At 36.7% G+C, this 17,387-nt stretch overlaps 1 protein-coding gene across 1 annotated transcript in view; it reads right to left on the bottom strand.

Annotated features, from left to right (window-relative positions):
* The window catches only part of GADL1 (glutamate decarboxylase like 1), a 201,285-nt gene that overhangs the window by 113,390 nt on the left and 70,508 nt on the right, over window positions 1-17,387 (bottom strand). Inside the window, exons 5-7 of the mRNA XM_075212378.1 lie at window positions 14,282-14,388; window positions 13,793-13,908; window positions 6,426-6,505 (exon numbers count right to left, since the gene is read on the bottom strand). Of these exons, the coding sequence (XP_075068479.1) occupies window positions 6,426-6,505; window positions 13,793-13,908; window positions 14,282-14,388 (303 nt within the window). The remainder of the gene's footprint in view (window positions 1-6,425; window positions 6,506-13,792; window positions 13,909-14,281; window positions 14,389-17,387) is intronic.

Raw genomic sequence — 17,387 nt, forward strand, 5'->3', positions numbered from 1 at the left:
TCATTTTCATCAACCTCCACTATGGTCTAATGTATGTCTATAAACTCCCCCAACAAGTGCAAAATTGCTCTCAAATATTTTGCTAAACATAAAGCGGATATAGTTGGAGTCCAAGAGATGCATTTCTCCCTGCACTCTCCCCCTCAATTTGCACAACAAAAGGTACCCCGCCTCCTATGTGGCCTGTGGTCCCTCAAAGCGTAATGGAGTAGCTATATTATTGAAAGCAGGATGTCCTTTTAATCTGGAAAAGAGGTTTGCTAACAGAAAATGGGCGTTATCTCATATTAGTAGGTTCCCTGGGCAAGCAGGCCATTACATTGGTCTCCATATATGCCCCAAATTCCCGGCAAATCACGTTTATGAAACGTACTCTTCAAACTGTTCATATATATTTTATATGGGGTATTTTAATGTAGCTTCAGATTTCAGATTTGATAGATCCACGCCCGCTTCTGATCGCTCATCCCCTTGTGCTACACCCCTAACCAATAACTCTGTTCAGCTGCTTGCTGAATTTGATCTATATGATACCTGGAGAGAGAAATACACTGGAGAACTAGATTACACGTTCTTTTTCCCCATGCATAACTCCATCTCCCACATAGCTGCTTTACGATAAATGGTCTCTCCAGCGGGTTTCTAACATCTCGATTAACCCCATAACTTGGTCGGACCATACTCCGCTAAAATATTCCTTGGAAGCCCCAGCTAGGGACCCTCTCTCCTGACCCTGGCGAATAGCCAAATACATCCTCTTGCACACTGTGTGTAAACAGGTATTGAGTGATTCGCTAGACTCCTATTTGCAGACCAATACTCCAGAGGACACCTCATACAAACCGCAGCTAGAGTCAGACGCATCCAATTAGACGTGATTGAATCCTAGGTATCCAAGATTGTTGTATTGGAGCAGAGGCATAAGCTCAACCCCTCTGACCCTGCAATCAAAGCGTCCTTGGCTGATCTCCATAAAAAGTTAAATTCCATTGCACTGCTGCAAGTTAACAACTCTATAGCTAGGGCTAGGTTAAATTAGAAGTTCTATACCCCCGGAAATTGGGCGAGCAAACTTCAAGCCCGCAAACTCAGAGGGAAGAATGCTATTAATAATATCAAAGTCCTTGCTGGTCCCCATGGTACTCATATCTCTAATCCACCAGATATTGCTAATCAGTTTGCCGCTTACTACACGCAGCTCTAAAATCTTAGGTCAGATGATTCTCAACCCCACCTTTGTCCTGCTACCATAGCGGATTTCCTGGACTCCCTTCAGCTCCCAACAGTTACAATGGATATAGTATCTGATCCGTGCTCTGCTTGGACAGAGAAGGAAGTTCAGACGGCTATAAAATCCCTTAAGCTCAGGGGCCTGATGGTCTCATAAATGGCATCTATCTTACCTTTCGGGCAGCGCTCAGTCCAGTGCTTAAAACCCTGTTTAACAAGGCTACGGAAGATTCATATTTACCTAAAGAGATGATGGCGGCAAGGATAGTCACCATCCCAAGCCTGGCAAGGACCCAGCCCACTGCCATAACTACATACCAATAGAGCTCTTAAATACAGATCTTAAGCTGTTTGTTAAGCTAATCACCAATAGACTGAACCCCATCCTGCCAAGCCTAATTAATCTGGACCAGGTTTGTATTGGGCAGACAAGCCCCAGATAACACAAGCCGGGTCCTCAATCTATTATCAGCCCACACGACCCGAGCTCTGCCTCTGCTGCTTCTCTTGTTGGATGCTGAATAGGCATTTGACAGGATCCATTGGGACTACCTGATGGCCGTCCTAGCCAGGTTTGGGTTTCGTGGACTCTTCCTTCAAGCAATCCGAACCCTTTATAGTTGTCCTTCGGCTAGAGTTCTTAGTAATGGGTTGCTATCAACTCCTTTTGATACTACTAATGGAACCAGGCAGGGTTGCCCGCTCTCTCCGCTTATTTTTGCATTGGCAATGGAGCCATTAGCGGAACAGATTCGAACAACGCCCGCTATAACTGGCACTAGGATTGGTGACATGCATCATAAGATCTGCTTGTTTGAAGATGATGTCCTCCTATTCCTGACCGAGCCTGAGACTTCTTTACCCGCCTTACAGGGAGTCCACCGGGCATACTCTGAGGCTTCCTACTACAAATTTAACTCTACCAAATCAGAAGCCATGGGGGTGGGAACCTCGCAAGACAGTCTTCTTCCCCTTCAAGCTACTTACAAATTTCATTGGTGCTCCTCATCACTTAAATACCTGGGCATTTATATCACCTCTCACCCAAAAGACCTAATAGATTCTAATAATATCCCACTTCTGAACCATTTTTCAGCATTTACTACCTCATGGACGGAGTTTGAGGTCTTGTGGCTCGGTAGGATAGCTGCGCTCAAAATGATGTTTTACCAAAAATATTGTACTTGTTAAGGTCCATACCCGCTTTGGTTCCCCTCCAAATAATTAACAAGTTTTACTCAAGCACCTTGAGATTTGTCTGGAGAGGCAAGCGGCCCAGGTTGGCCAGGTGATATTTGTTTCCTCACAAAGTAAGAGCTGGCCTTGCTGCCCCTTACTTGGAACTTTCTTTATCAACAAGCCGCAAGGCTTGACCAGCTTAGGGATTGGATGGCTTCCCATCCTCACAAAACATGGGTTTCTATTGTAGCCCACACTGTTTCTCCACTTCCAATTGAAGACCTGCTTTGGTTGGAGGTGATGACCAGACCAACCACATTGTCCATACTGCCTAGTGTAAAAGACTCTCTAGCTAGTTTGGATAAGTTGGTAAGGGTGGTTCATAATTTTCTCTTCCATCTCCTCCACTTTCCCTCTCTGCTGTGCCATCTTTAATGCCAGATCTGCGCTTGGATCTTTGGATTTCCAGGGGACTCACTAGCTTACCGGATCTTTATAAGCAAAGGGTTCTGGTGCCATTCTCCTCTCTTCAGTAGCATTTCCAGATCCTGACATCTGATTTTTACAAATACCTTCTGGCTCGCCATTGGATCCAAGAGCAGAGGTCTGGTTTGCCCTTACTACGTCCTCCCCACCACTGGTGAAGCTTTTGACCCACTCACGTTCCCACGCTGGATGTATATCAATTTGGTACCAGTGCCTCCTAACCGCACCTGAAAATAGTAAGATGACTGTACAAGTGCAATGGGAACTTGATATTGGTCAACCCCTGATAGAGGAAGACTGGGAACGTATTTTTAAGAATATATATAAAATCTCTAAATGTATTAATCACTCAGAGATGCTCATAAAAATGATCCACAGTTTGTATTACACTCCATTTAAACTGCATAGAATTTGGCCCTTGATATCTCAAATCTGTTGGAGGGAGTGTGGGGAAGCTGGAACTCTGTCCCAAAATTAAATCCTTATGGGATGAAGTGTTTGATCTAATTCGGCAGGTAACTTCATTAGTCATTGAACCACAACCAACTTTGGCTCTACTCCAACTATATCCATCTGACTTTCCATAAAACCACCGGTATGTGATGGGTCATATTCTAATTGCCACTAGAGCGGCTATTGCCCAGCAATAGAAGAACCCGGCTCCCCCGCCTCTTTCCAAAGTCATAGCAAAAATTCAACATAGTTATACAATGGAAACCATTGGTTTCAAGTTCTTATTCAGCCTCCTCTTCCCTGATGAAGTGGTTCACCTAGTCTGATTATAATCCTACCCATTCAGCTGTAGCCTCATCTTCTAAGTCTCAGTAAAGCCCCTTTCTGTTCAACTTATTAAACAAAGGATCGCCAGTATGTCTCACCGACTCCTCTGCTAGATCACTCTCTGGTGACGTCTCCCATCCCCCCCCCTCCTTTCCTCACCTCTTCCCTGTAGTTTGTGATACCCCCTGATATGTCTTTTTGGTTTGATGTATATTTGTCTTTTATACCTGATGTTTTTATCTGTCACATAAATTGTGATTGTCTGTATACTTGTTTTTGCTATCTCTAAAAAATTCAATGAAAACTCTTTGTTAAAACAAAGAAGTAGGCTGGAGAATAAAGGAGCTTACTTTGATAGAGATGGTCTGGCACCAATTTATTGAGATATCTGTTTGCACCACAAAACTACAACCCCTGTGTCCCAACACATTTAAAGAGACATTGCTGGAAAACCTACATGTGCAGGGTCTCCCTGTTTATTTATATTCACCAAAAAGCTATCCAGGGCTAGAGAAGGAGGTGCAGTACCAAACCCATGCCCCCCAAAACCTTACACAGTGACAGGGGGTTATATAAAGAGTGACTGGTTACCCGGGAGCCAATTATTTCCTGGGTACAGTGTTGAAAATGGAGCCTATTACTGAAAACCTGTTTCCAGAGCTGAAAGAAGAGACTCCCAATCTGCTGCCATCTTTAAATGCTGCTGTTTTTAAATGGTAGAGACTTCATTGAAGTGTGGTCTGTTGTTTACACACGTTGGCAGTCAGGAAGCAGTTAAGCACAGGTACTAGTCATGGGCTAGCACAGGGTAAAATCCTGCATGCTAATTAGCGATGTCACAGTGTGCAACTTGTTTCTTCTACTTCCTTGCTGAGATTTTTAATTGATTTCACCTGCGTAAAAGCAAAAACATCAGCAGCTGTCACAAAACAGAATTTGTTTCTATAGTAACAGAGATGCTTCGATGAAATTGGTCAGATGCAAAAGGTCAAAGTGCTAAGAAAGATCTAAGTTAGCACAACCAAAATAATAGTCTGACATTACACTGTCATTTAAACAGTGTTACCAACTATATTAATGGTCTGGGGGAAACACTCACTGTGACATCAATTTAGGGGTGGGGAATCAAAACTAAAAAATAGAACATTATAAACACAGTTGAGATTATATCTGGTGAAGCATGTTGTATCATGCAAAACATGTTGTACATGTTGCTGATCTTAGCAGTCAAATACCAAATTAAATGAAATTATTATCAGAATAAAAGCTGCAAGACATTGCATTGAAAGAGAATGTAAGCCTCTGAATTTTTATAATTATTAACATAGTGCATTTTGATTGCGTTTGCTCCTCTTTAATTACCACAGACAAATAAAACATTTGTAGCTATATTTAAGTACTCAAATATTGACTATGATGGTAAATTAAAATTATTTACTTTAACTATGTCTAAATTATGGTATTGTTAAGCTTCTCCGCTGTGAAATTCCCTCCACTGCTTTCCTCTATGACTCTTTTCCTACTTAGATTACTACACTTATCTCTAAATATATTCTGTTACTGTGGGGCTAGCAATGCTGTCTCACAGCAACATGGGTTCGATTTCAATCAGGGCACTATATGTCTGGAATTTGTATGTTTTCCCTGTGTTTGTGTAGGATTCTCCAGGTGCTTCTTTTTCATCCCATAGTCCAAGTATATTAATTGACATCTAACCAGAAGACAATAGTATGTGTGTGGCCCCTAGTGTGTGTGTGTATTTGTGTGGTATGGTGATTTAGGCTGTTGGCTCCATTGAGTCAAGGGCTGATGTGAATGAATCAATATTCCCAGAATATGTGTAATATTCCCAGTGCTGTGTAATATAGTGGAACTATACAGAAATTCAGTTTTGTAGAGTGTGAGGGTAAGTGCCTCACAAAGTGAGGGGGAATGGGGGGAAGATAGCTGACAATCGCCAATCTGTTAGGTGATGGCAGATGGCTGTTATTGGTTACATATGTTTGGGGTGGAGTTTATCTTTAAGTGCTGTATTTCAGCAAAGCACTTTTTGATTGTAAATATTATTATTAGACAAGGTGATTGACAGCTTGGCAGACTTGATCTTCAAATTACTGTATTAACAGCTGTTTGACCAATATCACATTCCGTTATGACATTAAAATATTGTGTGAGGATTTTCAACTATTTGCAATGGAACGGGAGGTGATACTATTCTTTTTAACAGAGCCTGTAGTGGAATGTTAAGTGTAAGAGAGAACAATGTATTTTTACCTTCATTGTACATATCTGAAAATAAAGGATTATTTTCAGATATGTACAATGAAGGTAAAAATACATTGTTCTCTCTTACACTTAACATTCCACTACATACTAGTGTTAAAAAGAATAGTATCACCTCCCGTACCATTGCAAATAGTTGATTTAAAGTTTAAATCCTTTATATGTTCATTACATTTTGATAACAATATAAATGCTTCTAAACTCTAAATATCAACTATATCCATTTGGATAACACTGCTTAAAAGTTATCAACTTCAAATGAGGAATACTAAACTGTAACTCTTTTTGAAGAATTTGTCCAGTAGAGTCAATGATAATTGAAAATGCAAACTACAATCCAACTCTCATTCTTTTTGAGGCAAGTATCTGTCAAGAATATGCTTATAAAGCATGTGAATGACACTTTGTAAAATTGCAAACACTTTGTATAATTAAAAAATGAAGGTTTAAATTGCATATCCACTTACTGATCATCAGCCTTAACAAAATACACATTGTGTGTGCCAATACCAAGGAATGCAGCTGCTTTCTTCATGGAGTAGTGACACTGTTGAAAACAAAATAATGACTGTATATACATAAGACAAATGAACAGTACAATATAAATTTTTCTCATAAAGTATTGAGCAATACAGTATAGCATGTTTGGCAAAAACAGATTCTCATTAATTAATAGAAATATGAAAAATTGCAGGAACTCTGTGTTTAATTTTAACTGTATGACTGGAGGCAAATTATATTCACCAGTTTAACAAATTTTAAAAATGGCAACATATTTTAACATCAAACACTTCCAGGTATGTTCTGTTAAAATGCTTTGGGGCATAATCAATTGTTGCCGTTTCCCGCGGCGTTAAATATATTACCGTTATTACGGTAATTCTATGTCTATGAAATCCAGCATTAAAGGTAACGTAATAACGGTATTTACGCGCACTATTACCGTAATGATGGCAATAGTGTGCACGTAGCGTTACTTTAACATGTAACGCCAACGACTGAATATGCCCCTTCTTGTGAGAAGATTTACAATCTTGGCATAAATGTATACCACATAGTCAGGGAGAAATAAACATTTGCCCTTGCTATAATTTAAACAAAAACTTGTCTTTTTGAAGGGAAAATGGGTTCTTAAGTCTGTGGTTAATTGCCCTCTTATCACCTACTACCTAGTAAGGAGGGTGTCTTATAAAATAATAATAATAATAATAATAATAATAATAATAGTAAGTCATAAAAACACAAAATATACATCAAAGTCAATATAAGATGTCACCTTTATAACTATTCTTAGCAAATCTTGTATCAAAAATAAAAGTTATAGAGCTTGTGGAAATTATTCTCTAACCATTTTGAAAATGGTTCTCAAACTAGTTTGTAGAATCTATGCAAAACTTCAAGAAAATCACAGAAAATACTCAAACTTTTGCAAGTGTGAAAGTTTTGACAATTTGAATCTGTTCCAGCAGGTTTAAGACTGTTCAAAAGGTCTCAAACTTGTTTGAGTCTATTTGAGGCTTGATATGATAGCATTATCTATTGAGCACATTCCACATACATGTACCACTTTAGTTGCTGCATGGGGATGGAGTGGGATTACTTGCAGGAAGAGATGCTATGTGTTTTTTTTATGCAGCGTAGTGTCTAGCTGAAGTAAATCTGAATGAGAAAGACAGGAATAAAGAAGATAATATAGAAGTATTGTTAAAAGGAAAGGCAGTATGTAAAAGTCTATTTATCTCTTTCTGTAGTATGTACATTTACATTTGTTTCTACTTATCTATCTATGTCTATTCTTGCTATGAACTATTTAAAGAAAAGTTTCATGTATTTACTAAAACTTAGTGGATACGAACTGAAGCAAATGTTCTTAATTATATATTTTGATACAAATATATGTATGTGTAGAATGTCACAGTGCAGTTTTCACTTGTTTCTGTAATGTCTGAAGTAACCTACTGTATTTTACATGAAAATTAATAGCTGAAGAAAGTTAATAAAGATATCTTTCAATATGTACATTCATTCCTATGAGCTCATTTAAATATATTTAAATGAGACAGATTCCCAATAAACTCTGAATAGTGTTTCCTCAAAGTGTATATGTTGTTGTATTCTTGAGACAAGCCAATATGGTTTTTATAAAATTGGTGTCTTCAAATGAATCAGCGAATATGATAAAAAAATGTTAATTACTATGGCTTTGTCTAGGTTTCTGTTTAACTTTCACTCAAATAATTCTCTAAAGTGTTTTTCACAATCAAAAAAAAAAAATCTATCTATTTGCATTCCACAGGCCAGGCTGTTAGCTTCATGAAATATTTAAAGGATCTGTGTTGCATTCACTGGCATTTTATTATCACCACTTAAATAATAAATCTCTTTCCCTTAATGTCATGATGTCTCTCTCTCTCCCTTCTATCTCTCTCTGTGTCCTCATTTTATCCCCTGTTTTCTCTATCTTTTCCGTCTTGAAAAGTAAATTACTAAAATAATTTAAAAAAATAATAATAGATTTTAGGTAGACTTTGCTATGACGTCATATATCAGTCCTCAGAATTCTCATTAGGCAGTTTAAGTTTAAGTCTAATTTCATAAAATCTGACACCAGCAACCACCTAGCAAGAATTCTAATGCTGACTATAAGGATTACAAGCAAAGCTGGCCTCATATATTTTTCTCATTTGCAATTTTACACAATAATAAAATTGCAAAACGAAATGATTTTGTTGTAATAAATGGATTATTAGTTTCTCAATTTTGTGATAATACTCTTTCATGGAGTTCAGGGAAAATCTTTTCTGGTCTTTTTTGGTGCATAAGCTTAATTACCTCATTGATAAGTACATATGTTATTTTTCTTAACAATGTGTATATATCAATTGTATTTAAATGTTTTACAGAAACAATGTGCCAACTAAATATTTCCAAACAATTTATCTGTATGAATGAAAATGGAAATGGAAATAAAAATATATATTTGAGTTGCAAAACACTATGATTTTTCAGCAAAAATAAATTACTGAAAATCAAACTGAAAGACTGGGGATTATGCACAAATGCATAATTTTTGACAAATTGTATATTAAAGAACTTTATTTGAGGAATAAAAGGAATAAAACATATATATATATATATATATATATATATATATATATATATATAATTTTATTTTGTAAGTTTTAACTTTCAATCTAATGGAACTGCATAATTCAATAAGCCTTTTTTCGGTTGCTAGTATGGAAGTTAATGATGCGTGGTTTTACCAGTGAGGGCCTCATTTAGAGTCGGACGCAAAGTCCGTTTCAGGTGCATCCTGCACATTTCCACTGACGGGCATGCGCAGAAAGCAACAGTTCCCTGCAGTTCCGTCTGCTTTTCATACGCAGTGTACACTTGCGACAGCTTGCGTCTCAGTACGAGGGAAAGGGGCGGAACACGGAATTATGTAGGCGTGACCATGAAAAATTTAGATACTATGGGCGTCTACCCGCAAAATCAACCCTAGTCGGATCAAGATGCAGGCGGAACACATGTCAAAAAAGACAGAAAAAGTGCGTCAGGAATTAGGTGGCGCAAGTAGTTAGCTAGCTGTGGGAACTAGTCGCAGCTTGGTAGGGTATTACGAGTAGGACGCAACTGGGGTTACATGCCACTCGTAATACCCTACCAAGCTGCGGCACACTCCCACTCCTGCTCTTGCATGTACATCTTAGAAGCACATTGCGTCCAACTCAGAGGCCCTGAGTGTTTAAATTCTTATTCTTATTCTTATTTCTATTTCCAGGACACTAACATTTATCTGCAGTGTGAAAGGGGAGTGGTACAGATGGGGGTGGGGTGGTGACTTAGTATTTTATGACACAAAAATAGGAGAAAGTCTTTTTTAAAATGAAAATGATGGTACTTTATTCAGGCTGTTTAATCACTTCATTGCCTGCAGGTTTAACGGACCAGGTTCATTTCTGGCTTCACAATGTGACAGACTGACAATTGCTATTTATTTCTTTCATTATACAGCTGTATTTTATATAAATTCTTTGGACAGATAGGGATATATTTTAGCAGCATATACATATTTTAAAACAACAAAAATGTTTGTGTTATATAAAGAATTAAGGCTAAAAAAATATGATAAAAGTGTATTCTGCCTGGATTTCACCGATAACAGTGATCAATTAATAATGGCACTGCATAAATATAAACATTTATTTTGCTGTTTTTATTTAATACAAGGAACCCAAATATGTCCATTTCTCAATATAGAGGAAAGTTATCTGGTCTTTTAACAAAGGTTGTATATTTTAGATTTCAAATGATTTAAAATTATATTTCTCATACTATGACATGTCTGCAGAAGCAGAGACAGAAAAACGGAAATACCACTAAAATTACTCGATCTTACATTGAACATTTGTAACGGCTAATTTTTTCTGCCATTTAAGGTCATACAGATATTTTTTTTCTAATATTGCTGCATTTGTGTTTTCCTGACATACTACTAAAGAAACAGGGCAGTTTGTGTTATTCGCTGGTTGGACACATGACAGTGCCCTGAATCGATGATGTGCATTTTTTGCTTTTAAGTGGCAGTTTTGCTTTTGTGGAATTTGTGGCTCTTTATAGCCCTTGCAGAGACTCTAAACTTTCAGAACACTATTATCACCAATAAATTATATGTTATACTTTAAAATGGAGATTACTTCTCGATTTCATTTAATTTGAGTGATACAATTTCACACACAATTTTGACAATTGGAGAAACACAGCGCAATGAGTGTTTAGCTACTACTGTTGTATACTAGAACACCATATACATGTCAGAGCTTGTTAGAGGGCCTAGAAAATAACACATGCACTATAATAACTCTTTACATGTAAAAAATATTCTATCATGTGACCCTGAAAACTCATATTAATCATAGGAAATGTTTGTACTAGCAAGGGCAGACAGAAATTAATTATTTTCATTTACTAGATGATGTAAATTATGGTGCTGCTCAGGTAGGCAGACCAGTTATAAGTATATAAGAAGGTTTTGAGCATTTAGCATTGATATGCCCTGAAATGTAAAACATAAAGTAAGAATACAATTCAGTTACATCACTATTGTACTAATGGTCTCAGTATGTATGATGCCAAGTATACATACATCACTTTTATCTTTATATTTATTAGCTACAATTGCATGACTGCCAAAACCAGTTGAAATTTCTCATTTTAAAATTTTGAATTGACCAGACGATGTTGGAAATCCATGTTCTGCAGGCCACAATATCCTCCCTGTATAGCTGTTTAGTATGAGGACTGCAGTAGGGAAATGGGGTCCCATACTATTTTTCCATTTGGGCCCATAAAGAAGGGCACCCAGGGGGCTCCAGGTGATGGTCGTTCTCAGAGGATTTGTACATTTTACACTATACGTGTGTACAGGTTGTTCTGCTTTACATATAATGTGGCCTTGAAATAAATAAGTGGATTTGTCAAAGGAGGTATATTTCTAGGAAGTAAATCTCTGCATATTTGGTTGGGCAGTACGGTGGCTCAGTGGTTAGCACTTCTGTCTCACAGCACTGGGGTCATGAGTTAAATTCCTGACCGTGGTCTTATCTGTATGGAATTTGTATATTATTTCTGTGTTTGTGTGGGTTTCCTTCCGGTGCTTCAGTTTCCTCCCACACTCTAAAAACATACTAGTAGGTTAATTGGCTGCTATTAAATTGAGCTCAATTGCTCTCGGTCTGTGTATGTGTGTGTTTGGGAATTTAGACTGCAAGCTCCAATGGGGCAGGGACTGATGTGAGTTCTCTGTACAGCACTGCAGAATTAGTGGCAATAAGAAAGTAAGAATTAGTGTATGCTTGGGTTATGTCTTTCTAGGCCATTGAGGTTATTATTTAAATGCAAAAAGCTCATTAGCATTTTCATATTATGATCTGGTCGTCACTGCAGAACATACTATAGCATATAATGAATGCAATGTGCAAATCAATAAGACTGCAATTCTGATTAATTTATGTTTTTACATGTATAAACAAAATAAAAACTAATACCTGATCATTTACTAATCTTTCACTCTCTACTGTTAACTACAATACTAATAACACTCCCAAAATACTTATAACTAAAAAAGTGACAGACAGAACTGGGGTATGGTATGCGATCACAGCTGTCTAGTGGAAATAACCGTTGACATTTATTTACTGCAGATTGGATAGGGGGCTCTGTTCCAGAATGGAAAAAATATTAATAAAAAAAAATAATGTAGAATTTTTGTATTAATATATTTATTTCTAATTTAATTAAATAAATCATAAGGAAAGCTATAAATATGGGATGAGAGTGCCTTTAAAATGAATAACACTTGTAGGCCAGTTGATAAGCCATTTACTATAAATGTGACACAAGTCATAACAATGGATCTACCCAATTGCTACAATGTGGCCTCTTTGAGTTGATGCAGAGCACATATCATTGTCTGAAGGGAACTGCTGGTATTTTCCAGCCTTTGCCCTTTGAACAAGGTCAACTCTGCTGCACTTGAGCAAAGTAATGTATAATGTCTACTGTTCAAACCCACATCATGTGTTGAAGCCAACATTAAAGAAATTCATTGAAGTTAGCAGGTAGTGAAGTTGTCTGATGTATACAAGACCAAGGTATGTGTATCAAGCAAGACTTAAATGTTATTTCATACACTCTTATATATACTGTACCTGCAGTTGTTAAAAAAAACGGTTATATTTGCTATGCTGACAAATTAACCCAGACACGGAAGTTTTCTATGTTGATTTCATTTTAGGTTAATTAAATCTGATACAGAGGCATCTATCACATAGATTTCCCATGTTTGAGCACCACAATATGCACAAGTAGATACAGAATCACACAATTAAGGTATTTCAGCTCGGATGCTTATGCTCTTAATATATGACTTTTATAAAGCAAAGACTTTCACAGCCTGCTTAATTTTTCATGCTAAATACTTGCAATTATTGCAGGAAATTGTAATGTTTAGGATTTTTTTTATATGATTTTTGATGATGTACTCAACTCATGTATATACACAGGGATGTGTGTATACATAGGGATGCCCTTGAAGAAGGGTTATTTGTATTTAATTCTGAATTCTGATATATATATATGCCTTAGGGATGTATAACAGACAGCAACAGCTATCCCAAACATAGCTCTGTTTATCCCAGATAGTAGTTATCCCTGGAATTTCAATATGGTTCAAGATGAGCTGTGCCATCTATTTACTGTCTGAATTGTAAATATTATTGGATAGTAAAAAATGCATCAACTTAACCCTATAAAAGGCAATTGAAACACTGAACAAAGATTTTAAGTTTGGTTAGGGAAAATAAAGGCATAAATAAACAAAAATAGTTTCACAAATTTACATCTGATCCAATCTGCATGTCGCAAATCTAATCTCTTACGCATTTAGAAAAATAATCAGTTGTCTAGCTTATCTGTATTCATTATACAATACTTCCATAAATGCTAATGCAATTCACTTGCAATAGCTTAAAGACCACCTTAAAATAAACTAGTTCTAAGTATAACAAATTCAATATTCTTTTGTCAAATAACCATTTAGAGAAGTCATTGAATTGCAGAAAAGGATTAGTGTTCCCTAAACATGAATATACTGTGCACTGAAAATTTATCTTAGTTTTTTTCATTAGGAGACACCCTTGAGTGTCATTAGTGATGTTCAGGGAGCTTGGAATCTATCTTTAGTTTCTATTTTACAATAGATTAATTCAGTCAGTCCATGACACAAACAGAAAGAGAAAGAAATAGCATTGAATGGGTGATACCGTACCTCTTCTGAAGTAAACATGACAAGCCGGGGAGCCGTTGAAAGTCCGTACTCTTTTATGTCAGGGCAATATTTGTACCTTGCTAAATTTACTGCATACATATTGGACACTGAACCACCTGGAGACAAAAAATAAAAGGGTAGAGGTTTTTCATGTATATACAAATATTTGTAATCAAGTTTTTTCTAGTGGGAGTCTGGAAAACTATAATGACCCACTAGTCACCCCTAATATATATGGTACCACTCTACAAATCAGCAGATTGAGACCGCCTAATATGCTATGGCAGGACCATAACTAAGGCTGCGCGACAGGGGCGACCGCCCAGGGCGCAACGCTGAAGGGGGGCACAATTTATGAATATTTTAGGTCCATTTGGTTAAAATTGAGGGCTAGGGGGCGGCATTTGTCTTTCTCGCCCCAGGCGCTAGAATTCTAAGTTACGAATCTGTGCTATGGTATTACAAATAGAAAATGTAAAGCAAGCTTACCTGGACTAAATATACCGTCACCTTCCTTCCAACCTAAAAATTCTGTCATTTTTAACAGAACAGCCTCTTCAATTAGTATAAATACAGGGGACACTTCATAAGTATATCTACAAGATAAAACAAAATATATATGATAAATAAAATTAAAAAAACACAATGATTCTAATGGCTGTTACGTACAAGAGTTTTAGCTTACTCCTCTACTTGTTCAATTTGACTAGGGATTAATTATTATTAATGTTATGAAGACACACTGAGGGCCTGATTCATTCAGGAACTTAAATTAAGAAATTTCTTATTTAAGTCTCCTGGACAAAACCATGTTGCAATGCAAGGGGTGAAAATTAGTTTTCTGTTTTGCACATAAGTTAAATACTGACTGTTTTTTCATGTAGCACACAAATACTTGATAGCTTATTTGTACACTGAAATTTAAAGTTGATATTTGTGTGCTACATGAAAAAACAGTCAGTATTTAACTTATGTGCAAAACAGAAAACTAATTTGCACCCCTTGCATTGCAACATGGTTTTGTCCAGGAGACTTAAATAAGAAACTTTTTAATTTACCGTAAGTTCCTTAACTCAGAAACTTCTTCATTTAAGTTCCTTAATCAGGCCCTGAATGTTTTAACTTGGTTGCAATTTCCTACATAGAGAAGAACGTCCCTAAGCAATAGAATAAATTGTCAATTGTCAAGATAGCCTCACCTTCTGCCAACTGGAGAAGACAGAAGGCTATGGAATGCACATCCTTACATTTCATTGCATCAAGAACACTGAGTGGATGCAATTGCAGCTGCCCAAGCAGCAGTTTCTGCAAAAGAGATGGTGGAGCACCTAATACAAAACATAGCTTTTCTATTTTCTCTGTAATCACCTGGAAACCATGAGACTTCACAAATAGCTCAAGCAATATTAATCTGCTGTCATTGGAGCTCATTTACAAAGTGCCCTGGATGCATATCTTAAATTTTTTTATTGCTTGGTAGCGCTGCACCTTGATACTCCAATCAGTGCACAGCAAGTTACATACCTACTCTCTGCTCTCAGAAAACACCTCCACAAAATGAAACAGAAAAAATTCCTCCACAAAAGTGAAAGGCCACTTCAAAAGTTCACCCTTTACTGCACTACATCTCATTAACTGAATTAAACATTTTTGAGAAAGTTTTTTAACTAAAATACTGATTGTTTAGCCTAATGTATGGCACAAATTATTCACGAGCATGCAACGTGCATCTAGAAGTTTAACTGGTAGGTGCAATATGCACCTCATTGAAAGTATTGTGCGAGATTCTATCTCTGCCAGCTCTGAGCTAAAGCAAAGATCAAATGGTTTTGTGGAATAGAAAGTGGTTTTGCACATCAAGGGATGACACTGAATTCCATTTCAATAATTTGACCCATCAGCTGGTGCAAACTTCTACTACACTGTAAATGTTGATATCTTGCTTCATAAACCCATGCACTTTGATGAAAATCTGGGCAGACAGCACCTCCAAAGAGAATTTTACCCCAAGCCTATTTGCGTTTCATAATTGAGCCCCGAAGTACATAATCAGCGGGGTAAAAAATGTAGAATGTCACATGCCACAACCTACTAACTACTGTGCATTTAATATTAAATAATTCCAGGCTAAACAGCATAGCCAAACACACTTTATTAGGAGACAAACGTTTCTTATTATTACAGCACCACTAAACTCAGTAAAACACCGCAATAATGAGGTTTGAAGAAGAAATGCACTTGGGAAATGTTATGAAAGCATTAGATCATGTGCAGAAGCTATGCTGAAGTACTGTACAAATGAACTGGAATAAATTATAAAAATGCTGCCAGAAAGAAGAAACAGTAACTTGAATTTATTTTACATATTAAGTGGCTCCAGTAATTTGAGTCACTTTTTCTGTTAATATTAATAATTGCTTTAATATATGTGTTAATTTTTGATAACACAAGCAAATGTTCCAGATATTTAGAACACCAAGTAAAACTAGTATTGGGTCATAAGTTAATTCCTGATCTGTGTGGACTTCTCTTGGTGTTTGCATGGGTTCCTTCTGGGTATTCCAGTTTCCTCCCCCAGTCCACAGATATACATGGTAGGCTAATTGGCAAAATTAACCTGTGTGTGTATGAAGCTCCACTGGGCAGGGAGTGATGCGAATAATTAAATATTTTTAAATGTAAAGTGCTGAATATGAAGGTACTGTTTAAAAACTGTTAATGATCAACCAAAAAATGCACATATTTATAACAATTGTGCCAATACTTTTTTTTTTTAATATATAAATGTCATCTGAATAGCATCATGTGCTTGTCCTATAAAAGGTCTAATCTGACAAAGAGGAAATAACTAGTACAAATAAAAGTACAAAGTTATTGGTGCAAGCGCTAGTGACCTTTCATAAATGTTGCAAACTGATCACCTGCTTTTTTTATGTAAGCCCTGCCGCCTTTGCTACAAGTTTCAGCAACCAATTATATAGGATTCCAATTCTACTTTGTAACATTATTGCAAATGATAAGTCTCATAAAGTACTTTCATAAATGCCCCTAAATATGATGTTGGGCTAGTATTTGTGGCAGAATGTGATGAATATTAACTCTATGGTGATTGTTACTGAGATTCTAAAATAAAGCTAGGACTTTTAGATGCCCAAGCACATAACAAATTTTTTCACACTGTGATCATATTAGATGATGATAATTATTGCTACGTGTGTAGCACACAAAAATTCTTAATCAAAAGATGTTAAAGCCATTAATTGAAAAATTCATTCAGAAATCTTCAAAGTTTTAAAATATTATTTTTGCGTGCGTGAAGATGGTAGTGACACTAATGAGCTTACTATAGCAGGAGTTTGCCTAATCATTCTGCTGCTTGAGAAAGTAAATAAACTGGTGTCCCTCATGATTCGTTGTACAATCTATTATATGTAATGTAGGCTTACTCTGCCCCCGATGAACACAGCCCAGCTTACATTAAAGACAATGAACCTGGGATCAAATCTGAAAACAGAAAATCATCCAGGCTCCTCGAGTGCAGGGATTGTATAAGAGAAGATGAAGGTTATCGTTCCAGCATCAGCAGGGGACATAA

The sequence above is a fragment of the Mixophyes fleayi genome, chromosome 5, assembly GCF_038048845.1.
Source record: "Mixophyes fleayi isolate aMixFle1 chromosome 5, aMixFle1.hap1, whole genome shotgun sequence".
NCBI classification, from domain to species: Eukaryota; Metazoa; Chordata; class Amphibia; order Anura; family Limnodynastidae; genus Mixophyes; species Mixophyes fleayi.